Genomic DNA, 19849 nt, shown 5'->3' on the forward strand with positions numbered 1-19849 from the left:
ACTCCCACAGCCGTTCCTGCCCCTAACACAGTCTCCTCCTGGGAAGAGAACTCCGCCTCAGACATGCAGACACACGCGTACCGACACCCACAGACACACTGGGCCAAAGGGGGACAGACCCACAGTAAAGCCTGTCAGAGAAACACAGAGGGAGTTTGCCAGCTCACAACCCAGCGCTCAATCCCGGTTCTGAAATGTTAATATAAAGCCTCAGACCCTGCAGCGCTTTTATAACACTTAATTTGCACCAAATCAACTGTGCCCCCCCCCCCGTTTTGCACCCTGTTACTTGTACAGCAGAGTTGAGGAAGGACCAGTGTCTCTGCAACTCAGAGAAGAGAAAATGGCGCTGATGAGAGCTGTGAGGGCTAAGCCCCGCCCCCTTAATGGCACGCTTAAGTCCCGCTATTTTTTTAATATAATCACACTGGCGGGGGTTAGGATTTTGTGCCTAGGAACGTAATTTCCACTTTGCCAGCCTTAATGAGGAGTTTTATGCTGCCCAGGGCGGCCCCCCTGCGCCCTGCACCCTGTAGTGCCGCTGTGTGTGGGAGCATGGCGCGCAGCGCGATCGCTGTGCGGTACCTCAGAAGCCGTCACTGAAGTCTTCTTTTCTTCTTCTACTCACCTGTCTTCTGACTCTACAAGGGGGTGACGGCGGGCTCTGGGAGTGAACCCCTAGGCGTACCTAGTGTTCCAAACCCTCAGGAGCTAATGGTGTCCTGTAGCCAAGAAGCAGAGCCTTTAAACTCACTAGAAGTAGGTCTGACTTCTCTCCCCTAAGTCCCATGATGCAGGGAGACTATTGCCAGTAGTCCTCCCTGAAGAAACTCAGTAGAGCTCCTCCAAGTGCATCCAGTATGCCTGGGCACAATTCTAAAACTGGAGTCTGGAGGAGAGGCATAGAGGGAGGAGCCAGTTCAAACCCATTAAAAGTCTTAAAGTGCCCATGTCTCCTACGGATTCCGTCTATACCCCATGGTTCTTGAAGTGTCGCCAGCATCCTCTAGGACGCATGAGAAATTTTGTGATCCTCAATGTGTACAATATAAAATATACATCACAATATTAGATGGCACTACTGTCTTTGTAAAATTAGTTCCGCTGAGCAATAACAGACATCCACACGAGTGAATCCACGGGCAAACGCTAATTTGTGATATAAAAGGATTTAGTTACTTAGTTATATTTTTGGTAAATTGTTCATTAATGTTGAGATAGATGCTTTTAAGACAGTACATACATAAGATATAATCCTCCCATGAGTCTTATGTTCTATTTACTGAAATTTCTACATAAAAATGATCATACATAATAATAATAATAATTGATAAGGGGTATGAGAAACAAATTATGAAAACTGAAGTGGTAGGAGCACTTAAAATGGTAAAGAACCACTGCTGTAGGTAGTTTCCTTGGGATATAGTTATGTAGTGAGCCACCGAGCCCAGTCTTTGATGCGCTGCCATCCCCCCCGCCGCACATTCTGCTGCCAGGATCCCGGCTGTTAGCATACCATTCCCAACCCGTTTCCTTTGCACAGGCCCTTGGTTCACATCTTTGTTCAGTTATCCTGTAGTTTTGGAGTTCATATTTTTGCAAAGTAGATATTTTGTTGGCTAAGAACTCTACTCATCTACAAGCGCTCCAAGCAACACTAGACACAGAGTGGGTGAATTCATTTATTTTATCGTGGCTGCAGCTCCCGTTGGGCTATTCAATTGTTTGTGCCAAATAACGTGTGCGCCACGGGCGCTCATGATTTCTGCTCACACCCTCCTGCAGCGGTGAGCAGAAATATGCGTCAACAAAAAGGCATTGATCCACTGCACTTACCATTCCTAGATCTGGGGTGCATGTGGTATGTGACTTGCAGAAAATGGAGTCCCTTGAAGAGGCATAAATTAAGACCCCATTGCTTATTATGGTGAGTGCAGAGCCTCTGTGATTTTTATTTAAAGTTAACAGTGTGGTCACACACCACAGGCATCCCAGAGACAAGCGTTGTGAATCAATACGATTTGTTTATTTGATCATATTTTTTAACTGATCTTTTTGTCATCACATCTTCTCATGCACCCCTGTGTTAGCTTATTTTCTCTAACGTCCTAGTGGATGCTGGGGACTCCGAAAGGACCATGGGGAATAGCGGCTCCGCAGGAGACTGGGCACAAAAGTAAAAAGCTTTAGGACTACCTGGTGTGCACTGGCTCCTCCCCCTATGACCCTCCTCCAAGCCTCAGTTAAGATTTTGTGCCCGAACGAGAAGGGTGCAATCTAGGTGGCTCTCCTGAGCTGCTTAGAGTAAAAGTTTAAATAGGTTTTTTTATTTTCAGTGAGACCTGCTGGCAACAGGCTCACTGCATCGAGGGACTAAGGGGAGAAGAAGCGAACTCACCTGCGTGCAGAGTGGATTGGGCTTCTTAGGCTACTGGACATTAGCTCCAGAGGGACGATCACAGGCCCAGCCATGGATGGGTCCCGGAGCCGCGCCGCCGTCCCCCTTACAGAGCCAGAAGACTGAAGAGGTCCGGAAAATCGGCGGCAGAAGACGTCCTGTCTTCACTAAGGTAGCGCACAGCACCGCAGCTGTGCGCCATTGCTCTCAGCACACTTCACACTCCGGTCACTGAGGGTGCAGGGCGCTGGGGGGGGGGGCGCCCTGAGACGCAATAAAAACACCTTTTTTGGCAAAAAATACATCACATATAGCTCCTGGGCTATATGGATGTATTTAACCCCTGCCTATTTTTACATAAAAAATCGGGAGAAAGGCCGCCGAAAAAGGGGCGGAGCCTATCTCCTCAGCACACTGGCGCCATTTTTTCCTCACAGCTCCGTTGGAGGAAGGCTTCCTGACTCTCCCCTGCAGTCCTGCACTACAGAAACAGGGTAAAACAAGAGAGGGGGGGCACTAAATTGGCATATAAATATATACAGCAGCTATATTAGGGAAAAACACTTATATAAGGTTATCCCTGTATATATATAGCGCTCTGGTGTGTGCTGGCAAACTCTCCCTCTGTCTCCCCAAAGGGCTAGTGGGGTCCTGTCCTCTATCAGAGCATTCCCTGTGTGTGTGCTGTGTGTCGGTACGCTGTGTCGACATGTATGAGGAGGAAAATGGTGTGGAGGCGGAGCAATTGCCTGTGTTAGTGATGTCACCCCCTAGGGAGTCGACACCTGACTGGATGGTCTTATGGAAAGAATTACGTGATAGTGTCGGCACTTTACAAAAGACTGTTGACGACATGAGACAGCCGGCAAATCAGTTAATACCTGTACAGGCGTCTCAAACACCGTCAGGGGCTATAAAACGCCCGTTACCTCAGTTCGATACAGACACTGACACGGACACTGACTCCAGTGTCGACGATGAGGAAACAAACGTATTTTCCAGTAGGGCCACACGTTATATGATCACGGCAATGAAGGAGGTTTTGAACATTTCTGATACTACAAGTACCACAAAAAAGGGTATTATGTGGGGTGTGAAAAAACTACCCGTAGTTTTTCCTGAATCAGATGAATTAAATGAGGTGTGTGATGAAGCGTGGGTTTCCCCCGATAAAAAACTGCTAATTTCTAAAAAATTATTGGCATTATACCCTTTCCCGCCAGAGGTTAGGACGCGTTGGGAAACACCCCCTAGAGTGGATAAGGCGCTCACACGCTTATCAAAACAAGTGGCGTTACCGTCTCCTGATATGGCCGCCCTCAAGGAACCAGCTGATAGGAAGCTGGAAAATATCCTAAAAAGTATATACACACATACTGGTATTATACTGCGACCAGCAATCGCCTCAGCCTGGATGTGCAGTGCTGGGGTGGCTTGGTCGGATTCCCTGACTGAAAATATTGATACCCTGGACAGGGACAATATATTATTGACTATAGAGCATTTAAAGGATGCATTTCTATATATGCGTGATGCACAGAGGGATATTTGCACTCTGGCATCAAGAGTAAGTGCGATGTCCATTTCTGCCAGAAGAGGGTTATGGACGCGACAGTGGTCAGGTGATGCGGATTCCAAACGGCATATGGAAGTATTGCCGTATAAAGGGGAGGAGTTATTTGGGGTCGGTCTATCGGACCTGGTGGCCACGGCAACGGCTGGGAAATCCACCTTTTTACCCCAAGTCACCTCACAGTCGAAAAAGACACCGTCTTTTCAGGCTCAGTCCTTTCGTCCCCATAAGGGCAAGCGGGCAAAAGGCCACTCATATCTGCCCCGGGGCAGAGGAAGGGGAAAAAGACTGCAGCAGACAGCCTCTTCCCACGAACAGAAGCCCTCCCCCGCTTCTGCCAAGTCCTCAGCATGACGCTGGGGCCTTACAAGCGGACTCAGGCAAGACGGTGGGGGCCCGTCTCAAGAATTTCAGCGCGCAGTGGGCTCACTCGCAAGTGGACCCCTGGATCCTGCAGGTAGTATCTCAGGGGTACAAATTGGAATTCGAGACGTCTCCCCCTCGCCGGTTCCTGAAGTCTGCTTTACCAACGTCTCCCCCCGACAGGGAGGCGGTATTGGAAGCCATTCACAAGCTGTATTCCCAGCAAGTGATAATCAAGGTACCCCTCCTACAACAGGGAAAGGGGTATTATTCCACGCTGTTTGTGGTACCGAAGCCGGACGGCTCGGTGAGACCCATTTTAAATCTGAAATCCTTGAACACTTACATAAAAAGGTTCAAGTTCAAGATGGAGTCACTCAGAGCAGTGATAGCGAACCTGGAAGAAGGGGACTATATGGTGTCTCTGGACATCAAGGATGCTTACCTCCATGTCCCAATTTGCCCTTCTCACCAAGGGTACCTCAGGTTTGTGGTACAGAACTGTCACTATCAGTTTCAGACGCTGCCGTTTGGATTGTCCACGGCACCCCGGGTCTTTACCAAGGTAATGGCCGAAATGATGATTCTTCTTCGAAGAAAAGGCGTCTTAATTATCCCTTACTTGGACGATCTCCTGATAAGGGCAAGGTCCAGAGAACAGTTAGAGGTCGGAGTAGCACTATCTCAAGTAGTACTACGACAGCACGGATGGATTCTAAATATTCCAAAATCGCAGCTGATTCCGACGACACGTCTGCTGTTCCTAGGAATGATTCTGGACACAGTACAGAAAAAGGTGTTTCTCCCGGAAGAGAAAGCCAGGGAGTTATCCGACCTAGTCAGGAACCTCCTAAGACCAGGCCAAGTGTCAGTACATCAATGCACAAGGGTCCTGGGAAAGATGGTGGCTTCTTACGAAGCGATTCCATTCGGCAGACTCCACGCAAGAACTTTTCAGTGGGATCTGCTGGACAAATGGTCCGGATCGCATCTTCAAATGCATCAGCGGATAACCCTGTCTCCAAGGACAAGGGTGTCTCTCCTGTGGTGGTTACAGAGTGCTCATCTCCAAGAGGGCCGCAGATTCGGCATTCAGGATTGGGTCCTGGTGACCACGGATGCCAGCCTGCGGGGCTGGGGAGCAGTCACACAGGGAAGAAATTTCCAGGGCTTGTGGTCAAGCATGGAAACGTCACTTCACATAAATATCCTGGAACTCAGGGCCATTTACAATGCCCTAAGTCAGGCAAGACCTCTGCTTCAGGGTCAGCCGGTGTTGATCCAGTCGGACAACATCACGGCAGTCGCCCACGTAAACAGACAGGGCGGCACAAGAAGCAGGAGGGCAATGACGGAAGTGGCAAGGATTCTTCGCTGGGCGGAAAATCATGTGATAGCACTGTCAGCAGTGTTCATTCCGGGAGTGGACAACTGGGAAGCAGACTTCCTCAGCAGACACGATCTTCACCCGGGGGAGTGGGGACTTCACCCAGAAGTCTTCCACATGATTGTGAACCGTTGGGAAAAACCAAAAGGTGGACATGATGGCGTCCCGCCTCAACAAAAAACTGGACAGATATTGCGCCAGGTCAAGGGACCCTCAGGCAATAGCTGTGGACGCTCTGGTAACACCGTGGGTGTACCAGTCAGTGTATGTGTTCCCTCCTCTTCCTCTCATACCAAAAGTACTGAGAATCATAAGAAGGAGAGGAGTAAAGACTATACTCGTGGCTCCGGATTGGCCAAGAAGGACTTGGTACCCGGAAATTCAAGAGATGCTCACGGAAGACCCGTGGCCTCTACCTCTAAGAAAGGACCTGCTCCAGCAGGGACCATGTCTGTTCCAAGACTTACCGCGGCTGCGTTTGACGGCATGGCGGTTGAACGCCGGATCCTGAAGGAAAAAGGCATTCCAGATGAAGTCATCCCTACCCTGATCAAAGCCAGGAAGGATGTGACCGTACAACATTATCACCGTATTTGGCGAAAATATGTTGCGTGGTGCGAGGCCAGGAAGGCCCCTACAGAGGAATTTCAACTGGGTCGATTCCTGCATTTCCTGCAAACAGGACTGTCTATGGGCCTAAAATTAGGGTCCATTAAGGTTCAAATTTCGGCCCTGTCAATATTCTTCCAGAAAGAACTAGCTTCTGTTCCTGAAGTTCAGACGTTTGTCAAGGGAGTACTGCATATACAGCCTACTTTTGTGCCTCCAGTGGCACCTTGGGATCTCAATGTAGTTTTGGGGTTCCTAAAATCACATTGGTTTGAACCACTCACCACTGTGGACTTAAAATATCTCACATGGAAAGTGGTAATGCTGTTAGCCCTGGCTTCAGCCAGGCGTGTTTCAGAATTGGCGGCTTTATCCTATAAAAGCCCTTACCTAATTTTTCATACGGACAGGGCAGAATTGAGGACTCGTCCTCAATTTCTCCCTAAGGTGGTTTCAGCATTTCACTTAAACCAGCCTATTGTGGTGCCTGCGGCTACTAGGGACTTGGAGGGTTCCAAGTTACTGGACGTAGTCAGGGCCCTGAAAATATATGTTTCCAGGACGGCTGGAGTCAGAAAATCTGACTCGCTGTTTATCCTGTATGCACCCAACAAGCTGGGTGCTCCTGCTTCTAAGCAGACTATTGCTCGTTGGATTTGTAGTACAATTCAGCTTGCACATTCTGTGGCAGGCCTGCCACAGCCAAAATCTGTAAAAGCCCATTCCACAAGGAAAGTGGGCTCATCTTGGGCGGCTGCCCGAGGGGTCTCGGCTTTACAACTTTGTCGAGCAGCTACTTGGTCAGGGGCAAACACGTTTGCTAAATTCTACAAATTTGATACCCTGGCTGAGGAGGACCTGGAGTTCTCTCATTCGGTGCTGCAGAGTCATCCGCACTCTCCCGCCCGTTTGGGAGCTTTGGTATAATCCCCATGGTCCTTTCGGAGTCCCCAGCATCCACTAGGACGTTAGAGAAAATAAGAATTTACTTACCGATAATTCTATTTCTCATAGTCCGTAGTGGATGCTGGGCGCCCATCCCAAGTGCGGATTGTCTGCATTACTTGTACATAGTTATTGTTACAAAAATCGGGTTATTGTTGTTGTGAGCCATCTTTTCAGAGGCTCCTTCTGTTATCATGCTGTTAACTGGGTTCAGATCACAAGTTGTACGGTGTGATTGGTGTGGCTGGTATGAGTCTTACCCGGGATTCAAAATCCTTCCTTATTGTGTACGCTCGTCCGGGCACAGTATCCTAACTGAGGCTTGGAGGAGGGTCATAGGGGGAGGAGCCAGTGCACACCAGGTAGTCCTAAAGCTTTTTACTTTTGTGCCCAGTCTCCAGCGAAGCCGCTATTCCCCATGGTCCGTTCGAAGTCCCCAGCATCCACTACGGACTATGAGAAATAGAATTATCGGTAAGTAAATTCTTATTTTATCTAACTTGTATCACGTTTTCCTAACTGTTTTACAGCAGATATGCTTGGTGACTGACCTTTAAAAGCCAATGTGCAGTGAGCATTATACCAATCAGCAGATCTTAAGTTTAATTCTAATGTGACAGCAATTGAATTGATCACAAGATGAACTAAAACCACATTGTTTATTATGGTAAGTGTAGAGCCTCTGTGATTATGATCATTTGAGCAACGGGGGTAATTCCAAGTTGATCGCAGCAGGAATTGTGTTAGCAGTTGGGCAAAACCATGTGCACTGCAGGGGAGGCAGATTTAACATGTGCAGAGAGTTAGATTTGGGTGTGGTGTGTTCAATCTGCAATCTAATTTGCAGTGTAAAAATAAATCAGCCAGTATTTACCCTGCACAGAAACAAAATAATACTGCATTCAGATCGCAAATGCCGGATCCCACCCGGTAAAAGAAACGTGTCCTTACCGGGTGGAATCCGGCATTTGCGCTCCTTTGCTGGCTTTCCGACCCGGCAATATACTGGGTCGGTTGCCATAGCAGCGGGGGGCGCAGCAGCAGCAGGGGCGGGGGTGGAGGCGGCGCTGGGAGATGAGCTCATCTCCTGCGCCGACTCTCCCTATGCTGTGAATGGGAACCGTGTCGCATCGACGCGGCTCCCATTCACACTGCACCTGACCCGGTAATCATCCCGGGTATAATCCTTCTTTTATACCTGGTTGAATTACCGGGTCAGACGACCCGCTAATTCTTGGAAAGTGCTTTCACATCGCACACTGACCCGTGTCGACACGGCAATATGCCGTGTCGATACCGGGTTATTTGTGCGATGTGAAAGGGGTATAACCCACCCAAATATATCTCTCTCTGCACATGTTATATCTGCCTCCCCTGCAGTGCACATGGTTTTGCCCAACTGCTAACAAAATTCCTGCTGCGATCAACTTGGAATTACCCCCCACATGAGAATTATTATTAATGGGTGATAATTCCATTTCTATAATGCCCTAACATGCCTATAATCTCTAGAACTATGCTGTTCATCAGTTAGCATTCTGGTGTAACGTGGTTTAGTGATACTCATCTACTTTTGTAGATGACTGAAGTTTCTATATTATACTCACTAGTTACAGCTTGTCACATTAATTCAAACGTCAAGAACAGGAATGGACAACCTGACAGGCTTCAAGGGTTTGGCTCTATAATCTTCTAAAATTGGAGCGTATTGGCGTGACTTTCAGCTAAAAAAAAAAGAAAAAAAAAAAAGGATTTCTGCAGTCGTACATAACTCACTCATCCTAAGGCTGGCCATTGAATGCCTCTGACAGAAAACCATTGATGTCTTGAACCTTCAGTGGGCCGGCATCAGGGAGAGGAGCATGCCACATTGGCGCTAATTGGATAGCCCCCGGCGAACCAATTTTTCGAAGTAATTTACCACAACTAATTGGATACCCTCCATAGTGTAGAATGTTTATTCAAATTAAACATCCACCTCAGGTGAAACACTCCTCTGAAAGAAATGTGGTGTAGACATAGGAAGGTTAGCTTTAAACTATCATCAAGAAAGAGGATTGAGTCGCTTGATATTTTATTAGAACATAGCAGAACAACTTCAGTAGAATAAAATCCCTGGAAACAGTGCGTGTATAGGGCAGCCCAAACCAAAAGATTTTTTTTCAAAACACACCTCTTAATGGCCCCTTTGGTGTTGAGGTTACCTTTCTAGATTCCCTATTGTGACTCAATCCTCTTTGTAAAATTTAAAGCAGACATGTCACACTCAAAATCGCAACTGGGCCTAATAATCAAGGTCTAAGTTTGTGTGGGCTGCAAAACCCCCAAAAAAGTCTTATATGCAATTTGAAAGGTTTCAAAGGGCTGTGGCGGTAGGAGGGCAGGTGGGCTCCTGGTCTCAATATTACTGTGCAGTAGTGTGCGGCATCTCTCCATAGCAGCAAGCGTGATGTCACTGGTGTAATGCTCCTGCTTCCGGATTGAGAAGGAAAAGAAGTGTGGGGTGCTTTTTATACTGCGCTCACCTCAGTTAAGGAAGGGGTATTAAAATATGTTGCTGCAAACACAGGTATAGTGACACACTAGGTGGCGTCCCACCAGTGTAGCTCACTTTCCCTTCCTGGCATGTGTTCCTCCTTTTCTCCTACGAGGCTGAAGGTTGCGGGCAGCGCTGGAGCTGCTAGATGTAGGTTGCAGCTCTCACCTGTTGCCCTATTTCTTCTCATGCCCCAGATGTGACTATAGGTTGACAAATAGTGACTGGCTGCCGGGCTCCACTGCAGACCCTCCAACATGACCCGCCCCACTAGGTACAAAATGCTCTGTTTCTGGACTTCTCTCTTAATTTATGATTTCCATCACCTGTGTTGAACTAGCCAAATGATAAGAAAGCTGTTTCTTCACAGGTGATGGCAATAATAAATTAAGAGGGAAGTCCAGAAACAGAGCATTTTGTACCTAGTTGGGCGGGTCATGTTGGAGGTTATGCCACTGCCACGGGGAACCATGAAGACCCAGCCGTGAGTAAAGCCCACTCCAGCACCCATGGCTGGGACTTCCTGATTCCCGGTTACGTGACCAGCCCAGATCTCGTGGTACGTGGGATCTCTCGTCTCCAGCTGTAGCTATTGGGGGGTGGGGTTGTATCTGACTTTGGTACAGTGTCTCAGCAAGGTGCTTGTGCTAGTGGCAGTGTGAACACGGGGAAGGTTGGGGCCGAATTTCACATGGTTTCAATTAGTATTGTGGGGCTGCAAAAAACATGCTTTTACGCCGCATGCGGCCCACGAGTTTGACACATCTGGTTTAAAGGTAACCTCATTACCAGGTGAATAAGATGTGTGATTACCATCATTTCCTTCAGAGGAGTGTTTCAACTGAGGTGTATGTTCAAGGAATACTTCAACATTAAGAGAGTGCCATACAGCAAAGAATCTATTGTGTAATATAAAATATTAGTGTAGTTTTTAACAGAATTTCTTTCATTCAAGGTTTGTTAATGTAAAGAATTAAGCGCACATAGGGTGGGACATACTAACGGCAAAATGTGGTCAAAACTCCTAAAACTGCGGTTTTCTGGAGTTTGACCGCATTCTCCATATGTATCAAACTTTATAGAGCTTGTACGTGATAGGCAATTCCTATAAAAGCCTATAGGCTCCTTTATGCCTAAATTCCCAAGAAGAGCTGTCCTTTGTATAAATAATCACAAATCTTCATACATATGGGGTTAATAAAAACCACTATGCACGCAGTATGCAACACTTAATACATCCCGTCCATATTCCTGTGACCTCTTACTGCTGTAATTTATATTTTGCCTTTAAAACTAGATCTCTTTTGTTAAAACCATGGGTTCAAGTTCAGACCATGGGATCCCTGGATTAGCATAACTAAACTGCTTCAGAACATCAACAGTAAAATGTGTACCCTCGCGGGCTCGCTTCACTGGCCTCGCCACAGGCTACTATTCCCAATAGATGTCCCGTGGACAGTGGTATGGAGCACTTTAGTTATGCTAGCCAATGTGGGGGGTCCATGTTCCATAACCACATACCCTCCAACTGTACCTTTTTTTTTTTTATGGTCTGTACCGATTTTTGGCTCTCCAAACTTCCATTGAAAGTATAAAAAAATCCCCCTTTTTAAATTTGTACCGATTTTTATGTGTAGAATGTTGGAGGGTATGTATCCATTTATGGTAAATTATATATAAACAGATAGGTCCATGGTTATCTTGACCTTTAATAGAATTAACTGAGACTGGGCAGTCGGACTTAATCCCCTGCTGTATTGTTCTCTATATTGTATTGCAGCTGAAAACAATAGATGAATGCTTTATGTTAATAAAGCATGTTGTGCCTAGGCACAGCAAACTAAACAAGCTAACCGTGGACCCATCTGTATATATATATATATATATATATATATATATATATATATATATATATATATATATATATATATAATAAGAATTTACTTACCGATAATTCTATTTCTCGTAGTCCGTAGTGGATGCTGGGGACTCCGTAAGGACCATGGGGAATAGCGGCTCCGCAGGAGACTGGGCACATCTAAAGAAAGCTTTAGGACTATCTGGTGTGCACTGGCTCCTCCCCCTATGACCCTCCTCCAAGCCTCAGTTAGGATACTGTGCCCGGACGAGCGTACACAATAAGGAAGGATTTTGAATCCCGGGTAAGACTCATACCAGCCACACCAATCACACTGTACAACTTGTGATCTGAACCCAGTTAACAGCATGATAACAGAGGAGCCTCTAGAAAAGATGGCTCACTACAGCAATAACCCGATTTTTTGGTAACAATAACTATGTACCAGTATTGCAGACAATCCGCACTTGGGATGGGCGCCCAGCATCCACTACGGACTACGAGAAATAGAATTATCGGTAAGTAAATTCTTATTTTCTCTAACGTCCTAAGTGGATGCTGGGGACTCCGTAAGGACCATGGGGATTATACCAAAGCTCCCAAACGGGCGGGAGAGTGCGGATGACTCTGCAGCACCAATTGAGAGAACTCCAGGTCCTCCTCAGCCAGGGTATCAATTTTGTAGAATTTTACAAACGTATTTGCTCCTGACCAAGTAGCTGCTCGGCAAAGTTGTAAAGCCGAGACCCCTCGGGCAGCCGCCCAAGATGAGCCCACCTTCCTTGTGGAGTGGGCATTTACAGATTTTTGGCTGTGGCAGGCCTGCCACAGAATGTGCAAGCTGAATTGTACTACAAATCCAACGAGCAATAGTCTGCTTAGAAGCAGGAGCACCCAACTTGTTGGGTGCATACAGGATAAACAGCGAGTCAGATTTTCTGACTCCAGCCGTCCTGGAAACATATATTTTCAGGGCCCTGACAACGTCTAGCAACTTGGAGTCCTCCAAGTCCCTAGTAGCCGCAGGCACCACAATAGGTTGGTTCAGGTGAAACGCTGAAACCACCTTAGGGAGAAACTGAGGACGAGTCCTCAATTCCGCCCTGTCCGAATGGAAAATCAGATAAGGGCTTTTACAGGATAAAGCCGCCAATTCTGACACGCGCCTGGCCCAGGCCAGGGCCAACAGCATGACCACTTTCCATGTGAGATATTTTAACTCCACAGATTTAAGTGGTTCAAACCAATGTGACTTTTGGAACCCAAAAAACTACATTGAGATCCCAAAGTGCCACTGGAGGCACAAAAGGAGGCTGTATATGCAGTACCCCTTTTACAAACGTCTGAACTTCAGGGACTGAAGCTAGTTCTTTTTGGAAGAAAATTGACAGGGCCGAAATTTGAACCTTAATGGACCCCAATTTCAGGCCCATAGACACTCCTGTTTGCAGGAAATGTAGGAATCGACCCAGTTGAATTTCCTCCGTCGGGCCTTACTGGCCTCGCACCACGCAACATATTTTCGCCAAATGCGGTGATAATGTTTTGCGGTTACATCCTTCCTGGCTTTGATCAGGATAGGGATGACTTCATCCGGAATGCCTTTTTTTCCTTCAGGATCCGGCGTTCAACCGCCATGCCGTCAAACGCAGCCGCGGTAAGTCTTGGAACAGACAGGGTCCCTGCTGGAGCAGGTCCCTTCGTAGAGGTAGAGGCCACGGGTCCCCTGTGAGCATCTCTTGAAGTTCCGGTTACCAAGTCCTTCTTGGCCAATCCGGAGCCACGAATATAGTGCTTACTCCTCTCCATCTTATCAATCTCAGTACCTTGGGTATGAGAGGCAGAGGAGGGAACACATACACTGACTGGTACACCCACGGTGTTACCAGAGCGTCTACAGCTATTGCCTGAGGGTCCCTTGACCTGGCGCAATACCTGTCGAGTTTTTCCCAACGGTTTATAATCATGTGGAAGACTTCTGGGTGAAGTCCCCACTCTCCCGGGTGGAGGTCGTGCTGAGGAAGTCTGCTTCCCAGTTGTCCACTCCCGGAATGAATACTATCACATGATTTTCCGCCCAGCGAAGAATCCTTGCAGCTTCTGCCATTGCCCTCCTGCTTCTTGTGCCACCCTGTCTGTTTACGTGGGTGACTGCCGTGATGTTGTCCGACTGGATCAACACCGGCTGACCTTGAAGCAGAGGTCTTGCTAAGCTTAGAGCATTGTAAATGGCCCTTAGCTTCAGGATATTTATGTGAAGTGATGTCTCCAGGCTTGACCATAAGCCCTGGATATTCCTTCCCTGTGTGACTGCTCCCCAGCCTCGCAGGCTGGCATCCGTGGTCACCAGGACCCAGTCCTGAATGCCGAATCTGCGGCCCTCTAGAAGATGAGCACTCTGCAACCACCACAGGAGGGACACCCTTGTCCTTGGTGACAGGGTTATCCGCTGATGCATCTGAAGATGCGACCCGGACCATTTGTCCAGCAGGTCCCACTGGAAAGTTCTTGCGTGGAATCTGCCGAATGGGATTGCTTCGTAGGAAGCCACCATTTTACCCAGAACCCTTGCGCATTGATGCACTGAGACTTGGCTCGGTTTTAGGAGGTTCCTGACTAGCTCGGATAACTCCCTGTCTTTCCCCTCCGGGAGAAACACCTTTTTCTGGACTGTGTCCAGGATCATCCCTAGGAACCGAAGACAAGTCGTCGGAACCAGCTGCGATTTTGGAATATTGAGAATCCAATCGTGCTGCCGCAACACTACCTGAGATAGTGCTACACCGACCTCCAACTGTTCCCTGGATCTTACCCTTATCAGGGAATCGTCCAAGTAAGGGATAACTAAAATTCCCTTCCTTCGAAGGAATATCATCATTTCGGCCATTACCTTGGTAAAGACCCGGGGTGCCGTGGACCATCCATACGGCAGCGTCTGAACTGATAGTGACAGTTCTGTACCATAAACCTGAGGTACCCTTGGTGAGAAGGGTAAATTTTGACATGAAGGTAAGCATCCTTGATGTCCCGAGACATCATGTAGTCCCCTTCTTCCAGGTTCGCAATCACTGCTCTGAGTGACTCAATCTTGAATTTGAACCTCTGTATGTAAGTGTTCAAAGATTTTAGATTTAGAATCGGTCTCACCGAGCCGTCCGGCTTCGGTACCACAACAGTGTGGAATAATACCCCGTTCCCTGTTGCAGGAGGGGTACCTTGATTATCACCTGCTGGGAATACAGCTTGTGAATGGCTTCCAAAACTGTCTCCCTGTCAGAAGGAGACATCGGTAAAGCCGACTTTAGGAAAATGGCGAGGGGGAGACGTCTCGAATTCTAATTTGTACCCCTGAGATATCACCTGAAGGATCCAGGGGTCTACTTGCGAGTGAGCCCACTGCGCGCTGAAATTCATTGAGACGGGCCCCCCACCGTGCCTGATTCTGCTTGTAAAGCCCCAGCGTCATACTAAGGGCTTGGCAGAGGCGGGAGAGGGTTTCTGTTCCTGGGAACTGGCTGATTTCTGCAGCCTTTTTCCTCTCCCTCTGTCACGGGGCAGAAATGAGGAACATTTTGCCCGTTTGTCCACGAAAAGACTGCGCCTGATAATACGGCGTCTTCTCATGTTGAGAGGCGACCTGGGGTACAAACGTGGATTTCCCAGCTGTTGCCGTGGCCACCAGGTCTGAAAGACCGACCCCAAATAACTCCTCCCCTTATTAAGGCAATACTTCCAAATGCCGTTTGGAATACGCATCACCTGACCACTGACGTGTCCATAACCCTCTACTGGTAGAAATGGACAACGCACTTAGACTTGATGCCAGTCGGCAAATATTCCGCTGTGCATCACGCATATATAGAAATGCATCTTTTAAATGCTCTATAGGCAAAAATATACTGTCCCTATCTAGGGTATCAATATATTCAGTCAGGGAATCCGACCACGCCAACCCAGCACTGCACATCCAGGCTGAGGCGATTGCTGGTCGCAGTATAACACCAGTATGTGTGTAAATACATTTTAGGATACCCTCCTGCTTTCTATCAGCAGGATCCTTAAGGGCGGCCATCTCAGGAGAGGGTAGAGCCCTTACAAGCGTGTGAGCGCTTTATCCACCCTAGGGGGTGTTTCCCAACGCACCCTAACCTCTGGCGGGAAAGGATATAATGCCAATAACATTTTAGAAATTATCAGTTGTTATCGGGGGAAAACCACGCATCATCACACACCTCATTTAATTTCTCAGATTCAGGAAAACTACAGGTAGTTTTTCCTCACCGAACATAATACCCCTTTTTGGTGGTACTCGTATTATCAGAAATGTGTAAAACATTTTTCATTGCCTCAATCATGTAACGTGTGGCCCTACTGGAAGTCACATTTGTCTCTTCACCGTCGACACTGGAGTCAGTATCCGTGTCGGCGTCTATATCTGCCATCTGAGGTAACGGGCGCTTTAGAGCCCCTGACGGCCTATGAGACGTCTGGACAGGCACAAGCTGAGTAGCCGGCTGTCTCATGTCAACCACTGTCTTTTATACAGAGCTGACACTGTCACGTAATTCCTTCCAACAGTTCATCCACTCAGGTGTCGACCCCCTAGGGGGTGACATCACTATTACAGGCAATCTGCTCCGTCTCCACATCATTTTTCTCCTCATACATGTCGACACAAACGTACCGACATACAGCACACACACAGGGAATGCTCTGATAGAGGACAGGACCCCACTAGCCCTTTGGGGAGACAGAGGGAGAGTTTGCCAGCACACACCAAAGCGCTATATATATACAGGGATAACCTTATATAAGTGTTTTTCCCCTTATAGCTGCTGTATTGTTAATACTGCGCCTAATTAGTGCCCCCCTCTCTTTTTTAACCCTTTCTGTAGTGTAGTGACTGCAGGGGAGAGCCAAGGGAGCTTCCCTCCAACTGAGCTGTGAGGGAAAATGGCGCCAGTGTGCTGAGGAGATAGGCTCCGCCCCTTTTTCGCGGACTTTTCTCCTGCTTTTTTATGGATTCTGGCAGGGGTTAAAATTCATCCATATAGCCCTGGGGGCTATATGTAATGTATTTTCGCCAGCCAAGGTGTTTTTATTGCTGCTCAGGGCGCCCCCCCCTAGTGCCCTGCACCCTCCATGACCGAAGTGTGAAGTGTGCTGAGGAGCAATGGCGCACAGCTGCAGTGCTGTGCGCTACCTTGGTGAAGACAGGATGTCTTCTGCCGCCGATTTTCCGGACCTCTTCTGTCTTCTGGCTCTGTAAGGGGGCCGGCGGCGCGGCTCTGGGACCCATCCATGGCTGGGCCTGTGATCGTCCCTCTGGAGCTAATGTCCAGTAGCCTAAGAAGCCCAATCCACTCTGCACGCAGGTGAGTTCGCTTCTTCTCCCCTTAGTCCCTCGATGCAGTGAGCCTGTTGCCAGCAGGTCTCACTGAAAATAAAAAACCTAAACTAAAACTTTCACTAAGAAGCTCAGGAGAGCCCCTAGTGTGCACCCTTCTCGTTCGGGCACAGAGATCTAACTGAGGCTTGGAGGAGGGTCATAGGGGGAGGAGCCAGTGCACACCAGATAGTCCTAAAGCTTTCTTTAGATGTGCCCAGTCTCCTGCGGAGCCGCTATTCCCCATGGTCCTTACGGAGTCCCCAGCATCCACTTAGGACGTTAGAGAAATATATATATATATATATATATTTATTTTAATACACAGACATGTATTACATATGCAGAGCAGGAGTAGAAGAACGCATAGCATATTATATATACATACCCCCCAACATGAACCTCTCCAGCAGGGACAAAATGCTCTGCTTCTGGACTTTCCTCTTAATATTGCCGACACCTGTGTTGAACAGGTTACTAGATAAGGAATGTGTTTCAGCACAGGTGCTGGGAATCAAAAGTTAAGAGGGAAGTCCAGGAGCAGAGCATTCTCTCCCTCCTGGAGAGGGTCATGTTGGGAGGTATGTATATATATATATCTATATCTGTCATTCTCAATCTCTACAGACCTGATGGGCTAGGTCAGACAGCAGCAGTGTTCGGGGCGGGACCGGGACTTCCGGTCCGCTGGGTGTCCTAAAAATGAATGTGTATAAAACCCGCAGAGGCCCCGCACAGCGGCAGCAGCGCACACACGAGAGACTGGTAATGAGAACACAAAACATAACCCAATTGCGCAACTTGTTACAGGCGGAATTGGCAACAGCTACAGAGACTCTCTGGTTGCTCGCTCCCTGCTCACACGGTCTCATCTGTCTCCCTCTGGCGGCTACTCCCTGCAACTGCTGCCGCCGTGTTATAATGGGAGTCATGGGGGCTGAGAAGAAAACAACAGAAAATAAATAATGCCTACATGCTGGGGGAAGAAGCAGTGCGCCATCTGTACTGGGTCTTATAGATTCCGCCACACTCGGTATATGGCGATGTCCGCACGGTCTTATTTGTAAACCCCCAGAAAAGGCGGCTGGTAGCCTGTATGTATTCGTGACGTTCAGCCAGAATTTGTTTCTTTTCTTTTTATGAATATGTTCGTTAAGTCTGTTACTGTAACTGGCTGGGTCAGTGAATCTGAAGAGGTTAAGATTAATTAACTGTACAGATTTAGGGGTCTATGTACTAAGCATTCGAGAGCAGGGGCGCTTTAAGAGAGGAGGAGGTTGGGTGCAGCCTCCTCCGTTAGGGTAGATGCTAGAATCAAGTGGGCTAAGGGACCTTTTCCGTAAGGGGGAGGAGCCACGCCACAAGAGGGAGGGGCTACACCAGCGGTACAGTTGCTCTAGTATCCACGCCACCAACTATTACCTTTAGTAATCAGGTGGCGAACGGAGCGAGCCACCGAGCCCGAAGCGTGGCGAGGGTAGTTTTCGGGTACCCTGTTCGCCCGTAGCTCCTCCCCCTGGTGACGTGTCTCCTCCCCTAGATACAGTCCCTTCTCCCACTCCGAAATAGAATCAACCCCTCCGTTAGGGCCCCCTCCTCTCTGATGGCAGCGCTGACAGCACTAGAGCGCTCAGAATCTACTGCGAATGCACAGATCTCCAGGAAAATGGCGCGGCAGCCATTTTCCCTAAGATTTCTCTACTGCGCATGCGCAGAACTCCGTGAAAATTGCCGCTGGGCCATTTTCACAGAGTTTTAATACCGCCGTGGACATCGCCGCGGGACTACGGCGGGGTGAGTATTTAGAACATGTGTGCGGTGGGGGCCCCCTCTGGACTCAGGGGCCCATGTGCACCGCACACACTGCACCCATTCTAGAAACTCCAGTGTTCGAGAGTGATAGAGTACCAACCAATCAGCTCCTAAATGCATACCCTCCAACATTTTACACATAAAAAGCGGTACAAATTAGGAAAGGGGAGTAGCCACGGGTAAAAGGGTGTGGCCACGCACCTTTTCCTATACTTTCAATGGAAGTTTGGAGAGCAAAAAATTGGTACAGACCATAAAAAAAAAAGGTACTGTACCTGCTAAAAAGATACAGTTGGAGGGTATGTAACTGTCTTTTTTAATACATAGCTTGTAACATGGCAGCTAGGAGCTGATTGGCTGCTACTTTATCTCTCGTTGCTTTATTTCTCTCCAAGGCATTTTTGGAGCTATCGAATTTGCCCCCCCTGCGTATTCAATTACAGGCCGTCTTCGCCCGTTTTTTAGGCATTTTCGCCGATGCCTTTTCACTTTTTTTTGTGTGAAAAGGTATTGGTGAAAATGCCTCAGAATCTGCAAAAAAACTTGCATTTTCACCGGCTGAGGTGCAAAACATGGATTCGCTGATCCGCGTGTTTTTCACTCCTGCTGAATGTTTTACCTAGGTGAGAAAATGACCCTGCTATTGCATAGGGAGAACCCCATTCGCCCTAAAATATAGCGAAAAGTGCAGTGTTTCGCCTAGGAGACGGCAGTGAGTCCCACTATGAGGACAATCGGGATGATGGCTGTCTAATCTGACGCCGGTATCCCGAGTGGCGTTGGTATCGATGCCAGCAATGCGTCCTCCCTCGGGGTCCCATCGTCGGTATATTGACCACCGGGATCCCGTATGTCGGTAAACTAATTGCTTCCCAATTGTATATCCCCCTAAGTATATAGACCCCTTACGCATGTTACAATTAAATGCTCCAGCTGACAGGTCTCTCAGCTCTTACCTGTTTTGATCCTGTATAGTGACACC

General features: G+C 48.0%; 2 protein-coding genes across 9 annotated transcripts in view; one reads left to right on the top strand and one right to left on the bottom strand.

The window, feature by feature from the left end:
• Nucleotides 1-18130, bottom strand: part of LOC134892263 (dehydrogenase/reductase SDR family member 4-like) — a 95913-nt gene extending 77783 nt beyond the window's left edge. Inside the window, exons 1-2 of one of the 5 annotated variants that reach the window (XM_063913599.1) lie at nucleotides 18029-18130; nucleotides 8883-8999 (exon numbers count right to left, since the gene is read on the bottom strand). Coding sequence is in view for 1 of the 5 variants with exons in the window: in XM_063913596.1 (XP_063769666.1) it covers nucleotides 17685-17987 (303 nt within the window). In the remaining 4 variants the exon portion in view is untranslated. The other 4 variants (XM_063913597.1, XM_063913598.1, XM_063913596.1 and 1 more) reach the window with 4 other exon arrangements.
• Nucleotides 17725-19849, top strand: part of AP1G2 (adaptor related protein complex 1 subunit gamma 2) — a 154970-nt gene continuing 152845 nt past the window's right edge. For 2 of the 4 annotated variants that reach the window (XM_063913590.1, XM_063913593.1), the window contains exon 1: nucleotides 18073-18149. The gene's annotated coding sequence lies outside the window, so the exon portion shown is untranslated. Of the gene's footprint in view, nucleotides 17821-17848; nucleotides 18150-19849 lie in introns of those variants that run through there. The other 2 variants (XM_063913592.1, XM_063913591.1) reach the window with 2 other exon arrangements.

This window comes from Pseudophryne corroboree, chromosome 1 (assembly GCF_028390025.1).
Source record: "Pseudophryne corroboree isolate aPseCor3 chromosome 1, aPseCor3.hap2, whole genome shotgun sequence".
Taxonomy (NCBI): Eukaryota; Metazoa; Chordata; class Amphibia; order Anura; family Myobatrachidae; genus Pseudophryne; species Pseudophryne corroboree.